The sequence below is a fragment of the Microtus oregoni genome, unplaced genomic scaffold, assembly GCF_018167655.1.
Source record: "Microtus oregoni isolate MIOR12 unplaced genomic scaffold, Mior012 000109F_ref0000275, whole genome shotgun sequence".
NCBI lineage: Eukaryota > Metazoa > Chordata > Mammalia > Rodentia > Cricetidae > Microtus > Microtus oregoni.
This window is the reverse complement of record NW_024544727.1, coordinates 1,444,110-1,467,617: the sequence shown is the minus strand read 5'-3', so window position 1 is coordinate 1,467,617 and position 23,508 is coordinate 1,444,110. Positions and strand designations below refer to the sequence as shown.

At 54.1% G+C, this 23,508-nt stretch overlaps 2 protein-coding genes across 2 annotated transcripts in view; one reads left to right on the top strand and one right to left on the bottom strand.

The window, feature by feature from the left end:
- Positions 1-5,410: 5,410 nt before the first annotated feature.
- Positions 5,411-9,918, bottom strand: LOC121443534 (proline-rich protein 2-like). The gene is made up of 4 exons (XM_041645299.1): positions 9,839-9,918; positions 9,027-9,373; positions 8,779-8,857; positions 5,411-5,426 (listed from the first exon to the last, which is right to left on the bottom strand). Exons 1-4 carry the CDS (start codon positions 9,916-9,918, stop codon positions 5,423-5,425), a joined length of 510 nt encoding a protein of 169 aa, XP_041501233.1. The 3' UTR covers positions 5,411-5,422.
- Positions 9,919-10,008: 90 nt separating this feature from the next.
- LOC121443533 (histone-lysine N-methyltransferase PRDM16-like) overlaps positions 10,009-23,508 on the top strand; it is a 152,583-nt gene continuing 139,083 nt past the window's right edge. Inside the window, exon 1 of the mRNA XM_041645298.1 lies at positions 10,009-10,109. Coding sequence (XP_041501232.1) covers positions 10,073-10,109 — 37 coding nt within the window. The 5' untranslated portion in view covers positions 10,009-10,072. The remainder of the gene's footprint in view (positions 10,110-23,508) is intronic.

The window sequence follows — 23,508 nt, the reverse complement described above, 5'->3', positions numbered from 1 at the left end:
TGTGACCTCAAGGGAAATTGGAAGCCTGATTGGGTCACTGCTGTGTTCTTAGGGCCTGTGACTATCCCTAGCACAAAGCAGGTATGAAATGATACTTTTTTTAGAAAGTGTGTGTGAGTATTTTGCCTATGTGTATGTAAGCCGTGGAAGCCAGAAGAGGGCATTGAACGTCCTAGAACTCGTGCTACAGAAGGTCTTGAGCCACCTTGTGGGTGCATGAGTCTCTTAACAGCGACATCATCTCCCTAGCTGCTGCAATGACTCTTGAAGAACCCAAGGCTCATGGTGTAGCCTGCTCTGGGCCAGTGTTACCCTCCTGTGGCTTCCCAGTGAACCTCTTGCCATCATCTGGGGGCAGACAGTGGGTGGTTCACCTGCTCTCACACCGCCCTGGATGAGATATCATTGCTTTCCCAGCTGTTTCAGGCAGCCCCAATCTACATTCTATTTTGGTGGCTTTGCCTCTTCTGGACATTTCTGGAATCACACACATGACTTTCGGTGAATGACTTTCCTCAACTCCATGCAAGTGCCAGGGTTCATGCTTGTTTGGGTACAAGAGTACCCTCCTGTTCATGGCGGACTGGACCCCAGTGAGTGGATGGAGCACATTTTACTCACCCCTTGGAAACAGTGGAGATGTCTGTCCTCTTTTGCTTTGATTTTGGGTGAGTACGAGCGCACATCAAAGGAAGGGAAAGGTTAACCTCAAACCTCCAGCTGGCTGCAGGGAGAGCTGTGAGGTATAGGCACATACGCTCACCCTTTCCCTGAGTGTCGCCCTGGTGCCCGTGTACTGCTCTCTGCACTGTGTGAGGATGCTGGGACCATTCCTTACTAGTGTGGTCACTTTGACAGTTAAAGCTTTAAAGAAGAGCTTGGAGATGTGAAACCATTCTCTGGGCACAACATGGCCACTGCTCTCTCTAATCTGGGGTAGTTGTTACTGTTAGGACCCATGCTCCCTTGAGGTGGGAGAGAGAACTCAGGAGCAGTGTAATAAGGGCACGGTAATTCCCATCCCTGAGGATACATGTGCAGTTAACAGTGTCGGGAGGTAACAGTGCCAGGAGGGGGAAGTTTTAGTTGCTCCTGGTCCTGTAAATGACACCAATCTTGACTCTGGTGGAATCCTTTCTTTGGTCTGTCCTTAGAGCCATACTGGGGTGAACAGTATTTACTCATGTCTGCCAGGAAATGTTAACACACTTCCTTGAATTTGAATGCTGATATCCGTGGTGACTGTATTTTAATTAAAAATTCAAATGCTGAGTAGGGGTTTGTAAGTAACAACTTTATTGAGGTTTGTCATACATTGTAACATTCATCTTCTGGTAAGGTGGAAGGTGACATTTAAACCTCAGTACATGTACCCAGAACCATGGCTCATCACAGAACATTTTCATCAGAGGGCACTCCACAAGGCAGAGATTCCCTTCATCTCCCAACCCCCAGTCTGCCTCGATTCTGGACACTTTGTAATGTGAGTCACATGATGGGTGGCCTTGAATGACTGGTGTCATTCATTCACTGTGTTTCTGAGGTTCATCCTTTCGTAGCACGGGTCAGTGTCTCCTTCTCTTTGGAGGTCACACAATACTCTATTGTATGGATGTCCAGTCTTTTGTCTACCTCTTCATGGCTTTCAAGTTCCTCAGTCATTTCAGCATGGCTAAGCTTCTGTAGAGGTGTTTCCCCTAACTGTACTCATTCCAAAGTCAAAAGACCCGCAGGACCCTGGACAATAACCGACAACTGACCGAGCTCTTAAGAGAAGCCCCGCTTTCTTGTCCTCAACTGCAGGGTGAAATGTTCTTGTCACTCAGACCTGGTTCTGCTGGGCTCACACAGGCAAGACCATTTTGATGACCCGAGACAAACAGGAGAGCATCCAGGATGCTAGAGAAAGGTTATGGTTGTAATTTCTTGCAAAAAGCGAGTGTGCGGATAGACAGAATCACAGAGACACAGACAGAGACACATATACACACACAGACACACACATGGAAATCCTGATCTGATTGGGAAGGCAGCCTTCAGTGAATGACATCATTCCTTGAACATAAATCTTGGTTTGTATGATTTATTTATGTTAAGAAAGCCACATATGAGGCTGAGTTTTCAATAGCTTTGTTTAAGTGATAGTTTTGCCTTTTCAGTGAAAGTTGGAGCAGTGATAAACAGCTCCAGCTGCAAAAATTAAAGGCGGAAGGAAGCCAAGGTGATTATTACAGAGAAATGCTGAGTGGGGAGGGGCATCTGGCCCTTCCATCCTCAAAAATGAAAATTACCCTCTGCCACATCGTGCCATGAACAATTACCTGCTGTTTATTAATTAACCTCTTTTAAAAGTGCCGCATTGCTTCAAGAACTGTTATTCCTCTAATGTGAAAACTGGCTTACTCATGCTCGCTAGAACCATGTGTCCCATGTGGCCCAGGCTTTGTGAACACTTAATGGACACTGGTTTTGTTCCCCTAGTGATACATTTGATAATTAAACATGCCTTACTAGAAGCTCAAATACAGAATATGCTGGTGTGTCAGGACATGACCTCAGTGTGTTAGTCCTATGGTGAGCCCCCCAAAAGCTATTGGCTCAGAAATGAGGCCTCCCCTCGACCCAGACAGCCACACCCCAGCCCTCAAATGGGGTGTAGAGAAGAGGGCTCCTGATTGCCCATGGAGTTCTGGATTTAGGAAGCACAGAGCCCAGCTGGCTGAGTTTGTCCTGTTTCAGGCCAGCCTGGAGCTGTGGGGGGTTGGGGAGGGGACCTGTGAAACCCCTGAGAAGTCCACATTGAGTGCTCAACTGCCCCCCCACGGACCATGAGTCCTTGCACATGGCTTCCACTGCCCTCTCTTTGTCCAGGCAAGGGGCAGATGCTTTCCAGGGCTTCAGCTCTCAGAAGCTCTGAGGACAAACCCTAGGTTCTGTAAGAGGAATTGAAAAAGTAGCAGGAGGGGAAAGAGCTCTTACCTCTGCTGTCCTCCTCCAGGAACTGAAGGAGTTCCTGGGAAGTGTAGCCCTCCCTAGAAGGCTACTGCTAGGGGGTGTTCCCACCCACACACCTAGTGTTGCCAGGGAACAGGAGCTCTGGAGAGTGGAGGAGCTGATGGAGGGTCCCAAAGAAGTGTGATCTGACTGGGTCACAGCTTCCTCTGCCACCCCCACCCCGACCCCAGGACAACAGCTGTATTCTTGCTCTCATCCTCACAGCTCTGCCAGAGAAGGGCAGGGATGCAAGATAGGCTTGGGGGTGTTTAAGGGACTCTTTTCCTGTGGAGACATAAACCTGTGCTTCCCCCTTATAGGACTCCAAACTGACCCTGAATCCCACTGCAGTCTAACTTGGGGAAGCCAAGAGAGCACAGGTGAGGGTTTCTTAGAGTAAGAGTGACTCCCAAAGCAGCTGCACCACCAGAAACGTCCCCATAGCTGTATAGACAGAATCACCCACCCTGCTGGTCCCACAGTCTTTATACTTTAGTCCTCTGAGATCACCTGCAATTAGGGCAGAATTACATACAAAAGGTAGGAGTGGTCAGAATCTCTGAAGATGCAGGTACATGGCCCTCCCGGTCTCACCTGTCCACAAAGCCTGATCCCTGGGGTCTCTTGGAAGTAGCCAAGCTGCTTTAAATGAAAATGGCTTTATGCTGGCATAGAGGACAGATTCTTCAACAGAGGGCAGGACCCAACCCACCCTTCCTCAGTAGACAGCATCTCTCCTGCAGATACCCGATGTATATCTGTTACAGTTATGAAAGTCACCTCTCCCGTGTGTGAGGGGATGCTCAAGATGAAACCCAGCCATTCTCACCCAGGTCCCTAGGCTTCCACACACAGTTACTCCTCATTGAGGTAGCACGGAGGGCTTTGGACTGTGCCTAATGCAGGGGTGTCTGGTTTCTTTCTTAAAGAGCCTCACTACCACGCAACAAACTGGGATCTGACAGTCAGGAGGGATGAAGGCAGGAGGCCAGAGAGGCAAGGTCACGAAGCCCAGTGAAGTTAGTAAGATTCACTGCTGCCTCTGTCCTTCTGGGCTTTTCCACTTGGGGCACAGGTGGAGAGCAGGCACCTGGTCCCTGGAGGACATGGGCCACTGAGTCCATCACCTGTAGTGACTCTGGCAGAACTGGTAATTTTTCCCCCAGCCTCAGGCCATACTGGTCTCTGCCCTTTTCTTGCGGCTCACAAAACACGTCTCCACAACCACTGTTCTGCTGTTATTGCTTTAGTAGAAAGCCACTGGAGGAGGGAGGAGGCAGAGTCGGTTTGGGCATCTCCCCGGCCATCGAAGTCCCCTTTCCTCCTGCTCTCAGTGTCTGGATCAGAGGTCTTGGGGATGGAAGGAAAGACGAGAAGCTGTATCACTTAAGGAGCCCTTTTCCCTTGCTGGCCAGGACTCCCACCTCCCCCTCCCCCCCCCCCCCCCACTGAGGGAGAAGTTCTGTAGTAGTTGAAGTCTGGGCTGGGTTCCTCTCCAGTACCCACCACACAAGCCAGGCCAAAGCAGCCAATGGGAGTTGGTGATGTGTTTGTGTGTTTGTGGGGAGGGCTCCGAGTGAGAGCATCTATCGGTTGTTGCCCCCACAACACTATACACCCTCTTTAGGATTTCGAGTCCTGGATGGAGAGGCCTTGTTAATTTTTCTGGTAACTCTATCCCCGATGAGGACAAGAGAAGAACAAACCTTTTCCTGGGCCAAGAGGAGACACTCTCAACTCCTCCGCCGAAAAGAAAGGAGGAAGCCGAGAGTGCACAGGGATGTGCAGATAGCCCCAGAGTCTTAAGAGAAAAATTCCTCTCTCTCGATAGAGAGCACTACTTCTGTTGGCCTAAAACCGTGGCTCAGGAGGGCAGGCTGCGCTGTGCCTCCTCTAGTCTTCAGCCTGGCCTGCAACTAACCATTCTTGCCTGCCAATCACACAAGAACTATGAAGAGAAGTGGTCCCAAGTCACAGAAGGGTAACCTAACCGGAGGAGAAATACCTCGCGGCTCCCACCACCCAGTTGCAGCTGCGGGGTGCAGCGCCATAAAAGTTCAAACACAAAATTTGGTTTCCAAATCGAGTGTTAGCTCTACGGGCCCATCTGCCATTGAGTCAGTAAGTAGTAGGTGACTTTGCAAAACGAAATGTAGTTTCGGATTCAAGATGAGTTGCATAGCCTTCGTTGCTTTGCTCTACCTAGCTCTGGACGTCGCCCGGGCAGGGAAGGCAGGCTGCTACTCCGCAGCGGCTCCAGAGCCTCGGCCGCCAGGCTGGAGAGCCTTGCAGTTTGTTTTCGTTGCTGTCCCGGCTCTCTCTGCTCGCGCTCGCTAGAAGCGGGAGCATCCTAGTGTGGCGGCGCTTGGAAGCCACGCGGGTGCCGCTCAGGCGCGAGGGGCTCAGCTCATTCCTGGGCTCCTGGGCGTTACCTGTAACGAAGTTGCTGCTAGTGAGCACGGGCGGAAGGAAGGGACCTACTAGCTGCACTGCTGCGAAGTTGGGGAAAAGTGCACGCCTCAAGGACACAAGCAGCGCAAACCATAGATCCAGATTCGTTAGTGGATTTTCGAAGGTTTGCGGATCGAGAGAGAAAGCGTGAGAAACCGATTTCGTTTATTGCTCCCGGTGGCCACAGCCCCAACACAGTTGTAAAAGCCCGGGGCTTCTCCGCATTTGATCCTGCACGTGGTGCTCTCCAGGCAGAAGGAGTCCTTGGGGGCTTCCATCGCCTTCTGGAGAGCATTTTCGAAAGATTTAAAAGCTAACTCCCTCCTGGACTCAAACGAAGAGGACAAGGGAACTCAGTCCCGATCTCTCAGTGCTTTACAGCAAAACAAAACAATCCCCCTACCATGTCCTCACCGCCATCGCACTGCCAAGTATGCAGGCAAGTGGCAAATTGTCTCCTATACATCACCCCAGCAGGGACTCAGGAAGCTAAGTCAGACAGAAATTCTGCAAGAGTCTCCAGGCAGCTGCAGCACCCTTGCAAGGATGCTTGCGAAGGCCTCCAGGACATTGCCAATGAAGAAGCGACAAAAGTCACCCTGTGATCCAAAGAAGTCCATTCTGAGCATCTGGGGTTTGTTCAACACAGGCTACAAGGTTATACTCCTGGGAAGTCTTGGTTGAGAGCATCCCACACGGACCAGAGACCCAGTTTGGAACCTAGGAATTGGTATTGGCCCTGGAGGTGCCAAATTTTCATAGAGAAAACCCCTTGGGCAGAAGTTCCGACCACTGTCCTCATGTTCTCAAGGTCATCCAGGTCACATCGAGGTTCTGTGGAGCTAGGAGGACAGATGGGAAAGGGGGGGGGATCTGGAAAGGGCTCCAGGGTAGAGGGCTGTGTTGGGAGTCACTCATTTGGGACCACTTCAGAGGCCTGGGTGGGGACAGTTCCTTAGGTATCTCATACCCATCCCAAACACCAGTCAGAACCAATCTGCAGACAGGCAGGCTCCTTCTTGCCTCAAGCAGGAAGGCGACTTTATTCCTCCCCACTCCCCAACGCCCCTGCCCAATCTCTGCTCTGTTTTTCGATCTATGCATTGGTAACCAACCACCACCTCCAACAAAGACATGGAAACATGAAACACCTCCATGGTGAAGAGACCCTCATCTACGCTGGTTTGGTGGCCCATGTGCTAGTTAGGGGTGAGGACTGGTGGTGGTATTGAGATCCCTCCAGGGGACCTCCAGCTCCCCCCCCCCCCAAGCACATGTGGCAACAGTAAGGAGAGGTGCTTTTATTTTCTTTGCTACGGGACAGGCACCACAACGGGACTGGGACTACACGTGGAGGCAGAGTGTCTGGAACCCGTGGTGGTAGGCACAACTGGCAAGGCTGCACAAGGGGCTGCAGTGAATCTCTGCCCTCCCCCGGGTGTGGTCTAAGAAGGGTAAAGATGCAGTTCTGACCCCAGTATCTCTCCAGAGGCTGGCTTCCTCTAGGAGGCCTGGGACAGGGTGTGGTTAAGCCAAGGGACCTTGTAGACTTGGCAGTAGGTAGGAACTTAGGGACTCAGAGTTCTCTAAGTGACTGAGGACCCTCTTCTGATCCTTCTTCAGTCCCCTGGGATAATTGGCTCCAGTTCTTGGTAGAAATTGGTGGGAGTCTTTTCTTTAGCACACCCCTCCCCCACCAGCAATGAAGTTGGTCCCTGAACTTGGCAGTGATAGCATTTGTCCAGCACAGGGAGCATTTGGCCAACCACACACACTGAGAGCGAAGTGTGCAGCACTTCTCACCACAGAGTCCATGGTCTCCAAATTCCCCGGAGCTTGACTCAGTGATTCTGAAAACATTTAGTAATAATCATCTCCCCAACAGGCCCCCTCCTTGCCCATGCTTGTTTCTCTCAGTGTCGGGCCTCCATTCCTGCTAAAAATTTTCTTAGTGGTACGGAGGTACAGAACCACCTCCAAGGGGACCTGTGTCTGATTTCCCTTGCTTTTCCACTCTCGCCGAGAAATTCCTCCATGTCTGACCTCTCAGCTTTTAAGTGTGGCCACGCGGGGGCAGGGCCTGGCCAGGGCCACTGGCTTTTCAAGACCTGGAGGTACTGAAGAGTAATTGCAGGACCTGGGGTTTTCCTTGGTCAGGAGGGAGTCAGTCTTGGTTCCCAGACTTCCTCCTCGGGCAGGCCATCCCCCAGCTCAGAGCAAGGTGGTCAATGGACTGCTACTGCCCGTTGCTCACACCTTCACTGGAAAGGGTCAGCTGATCTGGTACAAACTGATCAGAATTCTGTGTCCTCCTGAGCAGAGAGGGGGACCAGAAGGAGGGCTCCAGCAAACTCTAGAATATCCTAGAAGAGATCTGGCCTTTCTGCCTGGGGGTAGGTGAGGGTAGCTCTGGCAGCCTCTAAAATTAGAGAAAAAGAAGCCAGGGCTGGGCTAGGGTAGTGGCATTGCAGGGCCCTCTGCTGCAGAGAGCTCTTCAAGTAGCGTCTTTGTATCTTTCCACGGGTTCTCCAGATCGCCTTTGAGGTTACAGGTGAACAAGGGATATCTGGAGTGGCCTTGAGCCCTCTCTGCTGTACACCGCCAGTCAGGTTAAACCCACAGGCTAGAGGCCACTTGGGCTCCTTCTGTCACACCACCCCGTGAGGGTGAGCAGATGCGGGGCCCTCCAAGACGCACCAGAGCTGCCGCACTGCCTTAGCCTGCCATGGAAGTTCCTCACCACGACCTCCAGAGCCTAGCACAGGAGTGGATCTGTGACTAAGCCCAGGTAGAGAGACTGAGAAAGGGAGAAGAGTGAGGTCCTTCCACAACAGGGCCTCCATCTGTGCAGCCAGCTGGGTGCAGGGCTAGGCACCCAGAGCAGTGGGCTCCTCCTAGACAGAGACATTTGCAGGGAAGTGACGCCTCTGGTAGTCGGAAGGCTCGGCACGCTCTGGAGCTTTTCCCTGGGTAGTTTGGGCCCAGCAGCAACCCTCCATTGGGTGAGCAGGTCTATAGGAAGTACTCTCTGGGGACTGCAGTTTTAACGGGGTTCGGCGTGCAGATTTCAGTACTCGAAGGCTGTTTTTACTGCACAACAAAGAGGGGGTGAGGATGGCGAAAAGCCCCACCTGGGAGGCAGAAAGACCCAAATGGCGCCTACCCCTTCTAAGGCTCAGGTGACACCGTGACAGATCTAAATCTTGTTGCCTGGAGGGACCTTGGTATTCGGGAAGAGCGCCCAGGGCAGTGACCCAGCCCCAGCAGCGCCTCCGTTTGTTTCCAATTCAAACTCAAATTGTAGCTGTACTCTCAGGAGGAATTTACACTCACCCCATTAGGCCTCTCAGTTGGGGCCACCCTGCTCTTGCCCTGCCAGGCCCCTCGCCGGCCTGAACTCCGAGCCTGAAGTCTGCAGGAACAGAAGCGCCAGATCTTTTCCAACCCGCACTCCTCCACCTGTGCCTCGGATCTCCAGCCCAAGACGTACCTGGGCCGGGAGAAGCCGGAGGGAAGTGTCGGGAAAGGACCCCGGCTCCCGAAAGTGGCCTAGCTCTGGCGCTTCCGCACTCGGTACTCACCTGGGGGCCGCGGTAGCAGCCCAACGGGGCGCGGAGACCAGAGCGCAGCGCACGGGCCCACCCCGGAGGCGCAGAGGTGCGGGACGCCCCGAGACGCCAGGGACAAGACGCCTGGCTTTGGCACGGCCGCCCCCCCGACGCGGGGAGCGTTGCCCTCAGCCGCCGCGCCCGACCGAGGACCGACGGGTCCAGCGCCGCTCGGCGTCCCGGGCGGTGGCAGAGCGCGGAGCTGGCGGCGCCTCGGCTGTTTGTTTTTGAGCCGCGGAGCCCGAAGCTGCAGCCACTGGGTGGGGGCGAGGGGGAGGGGCGGGGGCGGGAGGCCCGCGGGGGGCGGCGGCCGGCGGGGGCTTCGGAGGAGCCGGGTTCTGGCGCGTTGGCCCCGACACCCCCTCCGCGAGCGCAGGGTGCGGGCAGGGACCGAGGGGAGTTCGGGAGGAGAGCGCAGTGGGGCGACGGCGAACGAAAGCTTTTTAATTAGTAATAAAATGCAATAAAACGCAGCAAAACCAGCCCGAACCCGCGTCCGAACTATCAGCGCGTTTATGGGGAAATCCGAGGAAGTCGCACAGAAAACCGCAACGGCCAGTCTCCTTCTCGGCCCGGCTTGGGGCAGGAGCTGCAGCGCTGTGCGGGGCAGGGCGGGGGGGGACAGTCACCTCGCCTCCAGGGCTACCTGGGTCCTTTTAAAGTGTCCAGGGTGCGGGCCCCGGGCGGGAGCGACGAGCACGGAATGTTTTCTTAAAGGGCCAGTTCCGAGCTGTACTGAAAAGGGGGGGGGGGAGGGGGGAGAGAGAGAGAAGTGAGGTGAAGACCGAGAAGGCATCGGAGAGCCCCCCAATCCCGCGCCGAGGCGGCGGCGGCGGCGGCGCGACGAAGAGGATGATGAACACATTGCAAAGTTTTTTTGGCCCCGGCGAGGGGTGTCAGATTGAGTGCTCTGTGCGCATGTGCGAAGGTGTCCAAACTGACAATGCTAGGGAGATGAAGATAGTGTGTAGCTGCTTCTGGGCTCAAGGAGGAGGAGAGAGATTCCGCGAGCCGACACCATGCGATCCAAGGCGAGGGCGAGGAAGCTAGCCAAAAGTAAGTCTCCCGCGCTCGACCGCGCCGCGTCGCCGGGCCCGGGCCGCGGGACCGGGGTACCCGGGCCAGGGGTGCGCGTCGGGGCGCGGTCAGCGCGCCTGCGGCTCGGGCCCCCGGTCGACCGCGCGGCCCGGGGGCTGCTCCTCCTCCCGTGCTCCGGGGCGTCCGGGCTCGGCGCGGAGGCTCGGGGCGCCCGGGCCGCGCGCTCCCCGAAGGCGCCGGCCCCCTCCCCGCCGAACCCCCTCCCCCCCACAGTGTCAGGCGCTCGGGCCCGGGAACCCGAGGCGCGCGGTGGGGGCCGGGGAGGGGGGCGGAGGGGGAGGGCCAGGGGTGGAGGGGAGAGAAAAGCGAAAGTTAGCGAAAAGTTGACGAAAGGGGAGAGTAACTTTTCCTCTCGCTCGCTCTCTCCCTCTCTCTCTCCGAGTGGCTCTCAGTCCTGGTCAAATCATATTCCGGGCTTTTGAAATAGTGGGCGCTAGAGCACCGCCTTTGGCGTCCGCCAGCCGGGCTCAGAGGAGGGAGACCCCGAGCCGGGGAGGGGGCGGAGGAGGGGGCGCGGGCCGGCGCCCACCCGGCTCCCCGGGAGCAAAGGCAGGGTTGGCGCAGGCAGGACGGCCGCAGCCACTGGGGAAGCAACATGGAGACTTTTTCCTGCGCTCGGAACTGTAGTCCTGAAGTTTATTCCCAAGTGGTGCCCCGCGTGGTGGCCGGCGCTCCTCTGTGACTCCAGCAGTTCGCTCGGATCGCCCGGTGCCGGTGCCTCCGGTAGCAGGGTCCCACCCGCCGCTTTGCGACCCGCCGCCCTTCCTCACTTGACCTCGCTCCGACCCTCCCGCACACGGTCTTCCTGGCACCCGTGAGGCCCAAAGGGACGAACTGCCCCGGCGAGACTGCCAGGGCCCGGGTCTTACTTTCTCTTTCGCTCCGCCTTGGGCCGAGCCTGGAGCTCTGAGCACAGTCAGCCGCGGGCCGGTCCCCACCGCAGCCCGCGAACTCTTCTCTGTCCGCACCACCGCCACTGCGTATCGGAGCAGCCCGCGCGCCCTCCTAGCCCGGTGCAGGCGTCATCCGCTACGAGTCGGGCCGGGGGGCTTCGACCCTTGCAGCTAGCAGGTGGGGACCGGCTGCACCGCGACCTGGGAAGCGCGGCTTCAACAGACCGGGCCATGGCCCGGCTACAGCGAAGCGGTGAGCGCTGTGCGCAGAGGATGCGAGTCGATCATCCCTGCCGCCCCCTCCTCTACTGCGGGCCCGCGAAAGGGGCTCCCGGCACGCTGGCTCGAGGTCCCTGCCTGATCACCAGGCCGTTCGGTCTGCCCCTCCAGGGCTGGATCTTGCCTGGCTCGGCCTCGCGGCTTCCAGAGCCGAACTCTCAAAGCATGAGCCCAACGGTTGTGGGATTTGCGAGGGTTTTCCAAAGCCAGGCGTTTTCAGATCGGGACCCTGCCGAACTTGGCCCCACGGCGGCCCCGGCTGCCTTGGGCCGCGTGCCCACCCTACAGGGAAAAGCAGCTTCCAACCTCTGCCAAGCTTCCCTGAGCTCTGCGGTTCGTGGCCCCTTGGTTAGGAGCCCCATTTCCCGCCGAGCTCCCTGGCCAGTTGCCCTTGACCTCGGCCTCCTGCGCCACCCATGACCTCTGACCCCTCTTGGTGCGAACAGAGCCAGTAGTTTCCTAGCGGGTACGAATGAGCTGTGTGCGTACTGCGTGACTATCCACGACGTATGGAGCGGGTGTGCTGTGTACTGTTAGAATCTGATGTGCACCGTGAGCCTTTCGGAGTCTCAACCCCAGGCTGCAGGCAGAGGTGGTCAGGCTCTCGAAGAGGAAGGACCCAGAGCTGGAAGCAGAAGAGTAAAGCTACTGAGGTCCTCTTGTCGCCGCCTTCGCTGCAAGCGAGAGACTGGCTCAGCGCACCCTACGCGGCCCCGGAAACTTCCCAGAGGTCCACAGCGGGTTGGCGCCTTGCTGGGCCTCAGCTCTCTGCCTGCTCCACCTCCAGGTGGGGAAGGTTACCTGGCCCAGACCTTACATAGGATCGGAACGGGCTCCAGGCCTGGATCGTGAGGCCTTCCCTAGAGACGGAGAACCGGAGGACACAACCGGTGGGGAGTGCACTGTTCAATCTGTTTGCCGGGCGTCCTTAGAAACTGCCCCCAGACGCTTACCCAGAGTTCCGGCTTGGGTGTCACTGCGACACCCAGTTTCTGGCTCTGTGACTTTATTACTGCTACCACCAAAGCCCTCAGTAAGAAGGTGGTTGAGGCAGCTCAGGATGGAAGACAGCTCAGGGCCTACTGAGGACTTTAGAATTTCATTAGGCAACATTTTAAGCAGATGTGTGGCCGGCTCCTGGGACACCTGACTCCATTACCTGAAGCAAGGAGGGCAAGCAGGCACTCTGCAGTCAGCCTAGCTGCTTCTTAGGCTGGCCAGCGGGGCCAGGGGGTAGGGGCAGGAGCAAGGTCATGGTTATTCAGGGTGTTGCACTATCCTTGCGCTTGGGCCCTTGAGCTGTAACTGAGCCTGTACTGATAGCTGGGCCGGTGGTGGTGACCTCAGGACACAGGGCTTGGGGAGCCTGTCCCGGGGTGTGCATCTTGAGGTGTAATTTCGTTTGTATTTCTTGGTGCTACTTCTCCAGACCTCTTGTCTGCATGGCTTGCTCATGCTGGGCCTTTTAGGTGACCCACTTGAAAGAAATGCAGGGGCCCAGAGTAGAGACTTAGGTGGAGCTTTCTAAGGATAGAGGTGTCTGAGGCACCCTACCCTGGGGAGAGTGAAGACAGTTCAGGGCAGGGGTCCCCTTACTCAACTTGGGCCCGTTTTTTTTGGCCAGTAAGGTTGTCCCGGCCCTACATTTAAAAACGAAATTCTTAGCAGTAATTTATTTTTGCGACTGCTGTGATCCAGGTGGGCAGGAGGGGGCTTGGTTGGTGGTGGTGCCCTCCTGACCTTCAGTAACTACAGAACATGACTGGCACCGCATAGCGATAGCTGGGAAGTCCACCAGAGCCACATGTAGAGACACAGGACGACATGTTCCACCCTGCTAGGTGTGGGACTTTGAGTGCATTGGGTGCTGAATTGGTAATTCAGTGTAATATGTGAAGTAGGTTGGGTTGAAGGATTCAAGGCCCAGCCTAAGGCCTGTGCCCTTCCCTTTTGAGACAGATGGGGGGGGGGGGCTAGGCTGTCTGGTCCTTGCCCTTCTACCCTCTCCAGGGAAATGAGAGCCCAGGGAATAGTTGTTTCTCCGTGACTGACTGACAAGTGGCAGGAACCTCTAGGTGGGAATTGATTGTCTTGCCCGCTTTAGGCGAAAGGTGGAGCCTGCTTGGTGGAGGGGCAGCTGGGGTGCAGGGCTGTGGGCCAGCACCCTGAGGCTCTGTGCTGTGTGCCACAGGCCTTGCTTCTGCCACCACTGGTTGATTTTTAGAGGGGTTCATCGGAGGCCTGGTATGTAGCATAGGTCTTGCCAAAGCCAGTTTGTCAAGCAAGTGCTGTATAGGTCTCCCCTCAGGCTGTATGCCCCAGGGTCTTTAACTTCTACTGCCTGCTTCTCCAGCAGTCTGGAGGTCTGGGGAGAACAGGTGCAGATTAGATCTAGCCCTTCCCAGTCCTGAGTTTCTACCACTCCCAAACCCTACCTGGGCAGTGCTAGGGACAGAGAACTAAGTTCTCATTCTCTGTGCAGAGGCTAGGTAAGGGTGGCAGTGAGCCCCCGCCCCTGAGGCGCTGCCTCAGCTGTGACTGCTTACAGAGCTTCGGTGGGGGCATGATTAGCCCTCTGTTTTATTCAATTAGGAGGCAATTAGAGATCCTTGGGGGAGGGGGCTGGTACTGGTAATTAAGGTTATGTATAATTAGAGTTACAACAAAATTATCCGGGATTAAAAAATCTTTTGAGTAATTTCGTTAAAAAATTTCAAAATAGCATTAAATACGATTTATCAGGTTTTGAATCGAAACCTGAAGCTCATGGAGAAGGCTCTGGGGGACCGATGTTAGCGATGTTAGCACTTTCCCTCAGGGAAGAACTTCCCTGAGGTGAAGGGAGTCTCTGGGCTTCAGCGTTGCTCTGGGGTTGGGAGTGCAGACATTCCAGCAGCCACTCTGATTGCCAGATCTGGGCATCTGCTGGGGGAAACTCTTCTTCAGGTGTCTCCCAGAGCCGACTGTGGAGCCAGCAGTGGGTATCTGAACTGCACCAACTTAACACCTCTCACCTAGAGACCATGGCAACAGTGCCTTTCTACTTGGGGGCCACCTTCTGGCTTCCCGGGTATTCCTGCCTGAATTTCCAGACCCTTCCACCTGTCCCCAAAATCTCCAGGGCAAGATCTCTGTCTGTAGCGGTCCCTGGTCCCTGGACTCTCCCTTGGCTAACCTGCGCTCTAGAATTCGTACAGGTGTGCCCGCCCACCCCAGGTTTGAACTGGGGTGGGGGGTGAGAGATCTGGGAAAACAAGGTGGCCCGGATAGCCTGCATTGTGACTTGCTCTGCTGCTATTCTGTGTGGCACCAGCCTGGAAACAGACCCTCAGGGTGCCTGTGAGTGCCCTTCTGCCCTCCTGGGTAGGTGTTTGGAGCAGTGGGACACCTCCTCCAGAGGTAAGAGATCTAGAATAGGTGCTATGTGTCCATCAAGACTGTTGCCCATCACGTTCAAGACCTTCAGGGTTTCTCAGTGTGGTACTGCAGACTAGAATTCATTCCATAGTGGGTTTTTTTAAACTATGTTGTTGTTGTTGTTGTTGTTGTTTTTTTAACATGTCAGGGTTAAAGCATTTCAAGACCAATGCTTACTGTGGTCTGTTCTTAAAGTTGATTCCATGCATTGTAACCTGTGAATATAAGCATCAGATTCATTCCCCACTTCCCTGCAGATTGAAATCCCGTTTGCTCAGACATGGACTCCCCCTACCCTCACACCCAGGGAATGACTCTATGGCTTGTCCTAACCTGGCTGTGGGGATTCTCTCCAAGGGCAGACTCCAGCTAGCCAGTATTGGACCAAGGATAGTCTTACCTACACCCTCATGGAGGTGTGGGAATGCCTGCTCACCCCACCCCCAGTCTATAGGGGGAAAAATCCACCTGTCTTCCTCAGGTAGTTAGGGAGATGTGGTACCCCATACTGAGGAGACCTTAGCTGCAGGACTAGTGCAGGGTCTCCTATACTGGCTGTTGTTCCTCAAGGCTGGGACCTCATGGCCAGAGCCACTTTGACCATTCTGGGCTCAGAGTGCCCTCCACTCTAGTGGTCCTGAAGCCTGTTCTGACCACTCCCTATTCTCAGATCTTCTTCTCCCTGGAGGTGCCTCTGCCTCTTGTGAGGAAGAGGAACAAATGCCGTGAGCAAGTTGAAGATAGGAGTGCCGGCCACTTGAGATACATATTTGTTTAATAGTTAACATTTTGTGTAAAAAGGGGGGGGGGGAGGCAGATTCTGGTGAAGGGTTTGCTTTTTTTTTATATCCACTATAACTATTTCTGTCCATGAAAATTGGCTTAATTATATCAATGGAATGTTTCTTTTTCAATTCTGTATGCAATTAGTCCATCTTGCCGGCTGCAATTTATTTTAATAAAAAAATAAACCAGTGGTGTGTTCAGTTCCTCGTCCCCTGGGGACAAATGCGATTGGTGTGTTTAATTTCATTAAGTACAATGTGGCCTACTGGAAAAAATGTCTAAAATCAGCTTTATGCAGCTTAAACACTGGCATTTGAAACAAATCATTATTGCATTAGCTGTCATACTGGTAATTCTAGAATCTAAGAAAAAAATATAGTATGGCTGTTTTTATAACCCTTTGCGAATGCACTGTTAAAATAATTTATAATCATTTTAAAACATGGCTGGTCCTAGTGAATATTTCATCTCCTCTAAATATGGTTCTGTGTTCTCCTGTGCACATTCACACATTCCCGACCCCAAGGGCTCGTCCCTCAAAACTGAAGTAGTAAAGCCTGTGTTTAAACAAACCGGATGGAGACAGGATCTCTTTCTCATTCTGGCCTGAGCCCCACACTGGAGAGTATGGGCTGTGGACACACAGTTGCAGGAAACCCACTGCGGCCAGAGGGTGCTCCATGGGGCGGTTAGTTCTTCCAGCCTCTGACTCAGGTGGGAAGGAAGGTCGATACATGTCTGTGCTCAGGCCTTTATAGGCACGAGAGCGAAACGGCCCATACCCTGGTTTCTGAGCTCAGCAAGCAGGGATGCTCTGTTCACACAGAGACCAAGGGAAGCGCAGTCCTCAAATACTGGCTTTCTGCACCCAATGTGGGGGTGCAGCCGAATAAACTGGGGTGAGGGGGCGATGCATCAGAAAATGGGGCTTGCTCTGGGTCAGTGCTCTGTGGAGCATTACGTGTGCCTGTGTTTCTTCATGTATGTGTGTCAGATCTCCATCACCTGTGAGAGAGTCCTGGACTAGTCTGGTGAGAGGAGCTGGTGAGTGACATCGACTCTTTATTCCTACCAGAATGAGGTGAAGCAGAACCAGAGGGTCTTGAAGGGAGTGAGCAGCGGGTGATGAGGGAGGGAGGGCTCTTTGGGTTCTTGCTTCTTTCCGCTTCTGAGTTATGCTCCCAGGTGGTCTGAGACAGTGGTAGAGGCCCCTTCAGTGGCTGCTTTCTTGCCAGTATATAGCAGGGGCTCAAAGGATGCATGTGTGTGTGTGTGTGTGTGTGCGTGTGCGCGTGTGTGTGTATGTGTGTGAGACAGAGAGAGAGAGAGAGAGAGAGAGAGAGAGAGAGAGAGAGAGATATGGAGCCTGGCTGTCTCTTGTGGCCTTGGAGTCAGTCCCTACCCAGACAGAGGCAGGAGAGCTGGGACCCCTGGGGTGGTGGGCCTGTGTCCCTTTCTCTCATAGGCGTTGCTGTGAGACATTGTCAGGAAGAAAAAGCAGGAGGTGACTGAGGAGGACATTGGGGAGCAGGGCTGCTGGGGTGTGAGGTCTCCCAGGCCTCAAGGATTTCATAGGTAATTCTCCTTGGGTCTACTTGATGATGTTTTGTTTCTTTTCCTTGGCCTCCTGATTTACCTAGACAGAATCAGGCAGACTTCATATTTTTCCCCTTCAGATATAGAATACAGTCTATATGAATTTCAATATTGGCTGATGGTAGAGCATTTGGCAGAGAGATATAGCCATCTCTAGGTCTCTTGGTGGAGCAGGCACAGAGTGTCTGGGCTATGTCTGGTGTTGGCCTCCCCAGGTCCCTGGCTCTGGGAGCAATCCCCACCGAAGTGACCTCCATAGGCCTGCAATTTGCTTTCCAGCCGGTCCACTGTCGAGTTGAGAAATAAGTGGCTTTGTCTACTTTCCTACTTTAGAAAGAATAACAAAGCCGGATGCTTAGTGCCAATATCTCAGCCTGGCCCAAGAGCCCTGGAGGCTACCCATGAGGCTTCATGGGGGCCTCGCCTGGCCTCCCACTCTCCCCCTCCCTCTGCATTGCACAGGCTTAGGGGAACATGCTGGTGACTCCCTTCCCTTCTTTCCCGTGCTGTGTGAACTGTCTGCCCTTCTGTGATCCCCGAGCTCCCTTGCAGCTGGGATTTGCCAGATAAGAGGTGAGAATGCCTCAGAGAATAAAAGTCAGTTTTAACTTGGGTGAAGCTTGGCAGCATCTGGATGTGTCTGACTCTGCCCCAAGTGTTTTAACTCCTTGCCTCCACCCCGGGAGGGCTGCCTCGAAGGATCCAGAAAGGTCCAGTATATTGTTTGGCTGATTCTTCAGCATAGGAGGTTGTGGCCATCAGAATCGTACTCACGTCTGACAGGGAATAGGAATGACAGCCCCCCCCCCCCCAATTTTCTGTTTGGAAATGGCTTGATTGTTCTTCAGCTTCCTCCCCTGGAAGGCACTGAGGCCAGGCCGAGTGCAGACCAACCCTGTTCGCTCAGACTTGATCACGAAGTCATGAGCACTGTGGGCCTCACTCTACTCCAGCAGGGTCCTGTTTTGATCCCTACCATTTAGCCGTGTCCTGAAGTAAAACATAACACAGATTGTACACCATTTCTTTCTCTTTCCAGCCCAGAGGCACAGGTGTCTGGGCCTGTTGTGGACCTGTGCGTGCAGAGGGACTCACTGCATTAGAAGTTGGGGGCCTCTTCACCCCTCTCCCCCACCCCACTGCCTTTCCATCTCAACCAGGCAAGCTTTTCCAGCACACATCTGCCTTTGGGGCTGAAACAGCTGTTCGCATCTGCCGGTTCTTTCCTTATCAGAGGCCTCGCCAGGTCCTGCCGGGTGGGACTCTTTACTTTGCTTCAGCAGCTCCATCACACTGAAGTCCTGCTTACCTTTCTTAGAAGCCTAGCACTGAATCTATGTGCGCTGGGCTCTGAGCTTGGTTCACCAGGGGCTAGAGAACCTTCCCCGCAGAATGGAGACTCGGGAGCTCACTCAGAGAAGACACTGCCTTTAGCTATGAGTACTCTGCACCAGGTACTGCCTCTGGGTCTGTGCCTCTATGTCCAGTCTGCGCAGGTGGGCAGAAGGCCTGAGCCAGACCAAAAGCTTCTTCACCTTATCTGTCTTATCGACCCTGACCAGCGTGGGCTGGTGGAAGATGTCTGGGCCCCACCTCTACTTCACCCTGGGAGAGCCGAATTGAGAGAGAAAGGGAAGGAGGTTTGCTGGAGTGCCTCGCTGCTTCTCCAGCCCCTGGGCAGGCAGGGCCTCAGCATCTCAGCAGAGAGCAGGACTGGGTCAGTGTGAAGAATGGGTCCCCAAAGCAACTGGGACTCTTTCCTGCGATGCAGTTTTAATCCCGTGTCTATATTCACAAGCTGACAGTCGATATTACACCAAAATACAGATTTACATAATAGATTCCAGTTGCTCCTTGCAGCCAGGTCTCCGAGGGAAAGGGGCACGAATTGAAAAGGCTCAGACATTTATATCTGCCCAACGGGCGGCCACAGCCTCCTCAGAGAGGCCCAGGCACATCAGTCCATAAAACATTTAAACAAAGACTGAAAATTACGCTCACCGGAGGAGCCCGAGTGGTGACCACAGAGAGACCACGCAGTCCCGGGGCAAAGAGGAAAAACGACAGAACTGCCTCCGAAAGCCTGGACATTAATCTCCGGCACCCCCATTGCCTCCTCCTTCTCCATTGAAACCCCACACGGAGGAAGAGCCTCTGGGCCCAGAATTGACGTCTTTGGCATATGCCGGCTTGATGGCATTCCAGGCCACTTTAGGAAGGGGCTGTAGGACAGCCCTTTAGCACACTGGCCGCTCTGCCAGGTCAGCTCCAGGGTCAGCACATGGGGTTTCTGAGTTGTCAGCACGCAGGCAGTCAGCACGCTTCCTACAGGTCCTGGGTCCCTTGCAGACACCGGAGAATGCCTACGGACTCGAATAGGATAGAATGGCTTCAGGTGGAAGCAGCCAGCAGAGATAGGGCCTGGCTGTTGTAGGGGGGGGATGCAGTGGAGGGGGTATGCCACCATCCTCTTTGCTACCTGCATATCTGAGTCAGTGGCTCCCTGGGAAATTTCTGGTCTTTCTTCCAGGTCTCTCTCTCAGGCTCTTATTCCTGGAAGAGCTGACACATTCCTGAAGTACCAGAGTGCGCTGTTGGCCAGAGTCAACAGCGCTGGGAAAGAAGGTAGCTCCTAAGGTGGCTCCTTCGTCTGGCAGACGCGATGAGACTGTCTCCATACAGCACGTAGTCACGTCAGGTGTGTGCATGTGTGCTGTACGTCTGCCCACACACGTGCACCGTGTGCCAGGGGAGATCTGTTGTCTGGATGAGATGTAAGCCATCGTTCTATTTCTCAGAGATATCACTTGCTCTCCTGCCCACTTAGTTTTGGGGGACGCTGTGCCCTTAGGTCTGCAAGGTATGGGGACAGTTGTCAGCAGCTGGTGCCAGGTCTGCCCCCAGAACTGCTTGGCAGCTGATTGTTGTGGGAAAGGAAGCGAGGCCACGGCGGTCTGCGAGTGAGCTCTCTCCGGCATGTCTGCGGCCCCGAGGTGAAACAAAGAGGAGATGGGGTTGTTTAGACAGTCTTAGGACCCTGGTGCTCACGTTGAGAAAAATTACAGAATTACGCTGCCGGTGTCAGGTTGCGAGATAATGACGTGTCTCTGTGTGAAAATATTAAATTGCAATAACATGCCGTGTGAGTACCCCTTTGAATGGGGGATTCAGTTCCCAGCTCAGTCTGAACATAAGCTAGTGACTGACAGAATACAAATGGTGTCACAAGGCCCGGGGAGGGGGGAATTTACAGCTGGCTCTGGTCTTCTGGATCGGCCTTTCTATCTCGGCCCACCTCCACACTCCTTCTTTTAATGAAACAACTTCATGATGCGGCTAATTACTTATTCATCATGTTAGCGGGAGGAAATGCTATCAGAGATAGATCAATTTTTTTCCCCCTGGAAGTGATTTGACTTAAGACATCATGGCTGCTTCGCTATGCTGGGCAGCATCCTCAAACTGCCCAAACTTCGTTATCTCATTAAGGCTGCCACCCCGTCCATTTTGTGAAAATCCTGAGGGTCCGCTCCCACGCCTGCAGCCTGCACACAGACTGGTGTCAGCATGGGCGTTGTTCTCTCTCTAGCGGGGCTGATTTAGTTTGGATTCCATGCAGAGGTAGGACCCTGGATGGCACCTTCCAGGCAGGCAGCCACAAGGAGTCAGCGTGACAGGTGAAAGACTTCTAATGTCTCCGTGGAACCTGTGGGAGCCAGGCATCTTCAGTGAAAGCCTGCATTGATCCCTAACGCCTGAGGCCTTCCAAGGAGCGTGTGTTCGCGAGCACGCCGTGGAGGGGCAGTTTGGTGGCTGCACATTTGGCTGAGTGCCCTTAAGACGAAAGTTCTATAAACCGTGGAAAGTGCTCAGAAGCCTGGGCAGATAGCCCCGGGAGACACTCTCCAGTTTCAGCACTGGGAATCAGAATTGCAAAGCAGAGGCCCTGAGTTTTAACTTTCCCTCCATCCAAGGTGTTAATCTTACCTTCCCAAAGGTGAGGTAAAGCCCCTGAAAGCGGCAGCCTGGAATTGAATCTCATCTGCTAATGATGGTGCCAATGACCTCAAGTTCAAGCAAACTCCCCCACCCCCAGCTGCACCTGGTTCCTGGCATTGGCAGCCTCCGTAGGGAACCCTTCTTCTCTCTTGTCCCAGCTCTCTTGTTGCCTAGGGTTTTAGGTTGCCTCCATCCTGACAGACTACCCTCGTTCAAAGGGGAATAGGAGCTGGTGACCATAGGTGGGGGGTGGTGGTAAGGAAGTGAGGAGCCCGGGCCCTCCCTGAGTTCCCCTCCCTGGCTCACAAGACAGAGTATGGCAATATGAAGGGAAGAAGGATGCAGCCCCTAGTCTGCCCCCACCAGGACCTGGGTAGATGTGTAGTCTCACCCCTGCTGCCCCTAGTGGGAGTGAGGAGTGGGGAGGAGGGGTATGTAGTAGTCTCTTACCTGTGGAAGGAGAAGTGGCCAGGTACAATCCCATCAAAGCTACTGTGGCCCTGGTAGAACAACCGGCTCTCCGATACCCTGATCATGTGTTGGTCACCAGGGAGTGGTCATAGCCTGGCCTGGGTACAGGGAAGGACCATACAAAACTGAGTCAGCCAGGTTAGCTGGTCTCTTTCTTAAGGCCTCTGGTCCTCTACTGAATACATAAAAGGAAAACTTAACACCAAGGACTACGGTCTCCTGTCTGACCAGAGGGCTCCAGGGCCAGCAAGACCTGGGAAAGAAGCCAAGCTCTGGAACATGCTAGGGGTGGGGAAGACCCCTATGAGTGTCACTCCTGATTTACAGGCCATCTGCCATTTTGGTGACATCTCTGAGTTGAGTCAACCATCTTAAGCCTTACACATAGCCCCTGGGTTTTACTTTCTGAACTCAACACAGTGTTCTACCACCTTGGTTGATGTTGGTCAAAATAGTAAGAACTAAATGGCCAGGCAACAGGTTGGCCCTTGGGCCTTGGCACCTCCCAAAGCCATATGTTCTGTTATCTGTGACATTTGGGATCTAATGGATGCCCCTGTAGGAATGGGCTAGCCTGACCTATGTCAGAGGGACAGTGGTTCACCCTCTCAATTTGGACATGCCCTTAGGATAGGAACACTGCTCACCTACCTGGAACTTAGGGTGACGGACTCTCAACTATGGCTTTTAGGGAAGCTCAGGGTGAGGCTGGGTTTAATTGCTAGAGATGGAGCCCCAAGAATTCATCTCTCATCTTAATAAGTGCTGAGTGGGGGGTATTAGCCATATCCCCGGGCTCTCAGCCCTGAAAGTCAGTATCTGAGTATTCTACCTCAGGCCCCTTCCTGGCTGAGCGAGAGGCAGCAAGTCAATGCCAGTTTCTCCTTCCCTGGGGCCTCGAGCTGGACCTCCAGACAAGACACAGCCAAAGCCCATTTTCCTTTCTGTTTCCTCCAAATGGGAAGCACATGAAGGCATAGACTTACCTCCTCGACCTCAGTGCCTGGCGGTGCTGGCAGAGCAGAACAAGGATGTGTGTGACTGAGGGTGCCCCAGGGCTCTTTGGAAGCGAAGTTCCCACCCTCATCTTTCCTCTTTCCTGGGGCTGATGTTTATCTCTGCCTGGGGCCTGACATATCTGAATACTACAGAGGAAACATGGAAGAGGCCTCCTTAAGAGTAGCACAGAGCCCAGCCAGGCCCTGCTGTGGTAATGACCACAGCACTTGAATAATCCTTGTCCTTAGGGGCTAGGTTGTCATTGTTAGCAGCTACGTTGTCTTTCCAAAATGTTCTTTGACTAAGGGAAGGTGTGTGTGTTTGTCTGTCTGTGTGTGTGTGTGTGTGTGTGTGTGTGTGTCTGTGTGTGGTGTGATCAGAACTGGGGAGCCTCCCTGGATTTCATTTCCATGTGAACACACTTGTACAAAATAACTCAGTAAGTAGAATTCAAGTGACCAACACTCACTGACCGAGTCTCCTGGACACAACCCCGTGAAGGATGCCCCACTGTCCAATGGCTGGTAGTTAGAAATCCAGTCCTGTGCCTATGTTAGTTCTGGTCTGGGATGGAAGGGATCCTGGGAAGGCCAGGCTGTGGACAGTTGGCATAAGCACCTGATGGACTGTCTAGACATTCCAGACAAGGCTCTTCATACTTCCACAGAAGGCCACAGGTACCTTTTGCTGAGGTATACCAGGGCTGTGGTCACCTGAAAAAGGAAACAACCAAAAAACTGGACTTTGTGCCAGGACATAGTGCCACTGCAAGGGAAGGGAGATGGCATTTAGCATCCCAACAAAGAGGGGCAGGGTCCAAGGCTCTAGGCCTGAGTTCCCCCTTCGGGGGTCACTTGTCATCAGGGTTCCCAGAGTTCGGGAGGGATGTTTATCTGAGCAACACGGTTTTGCTGCCT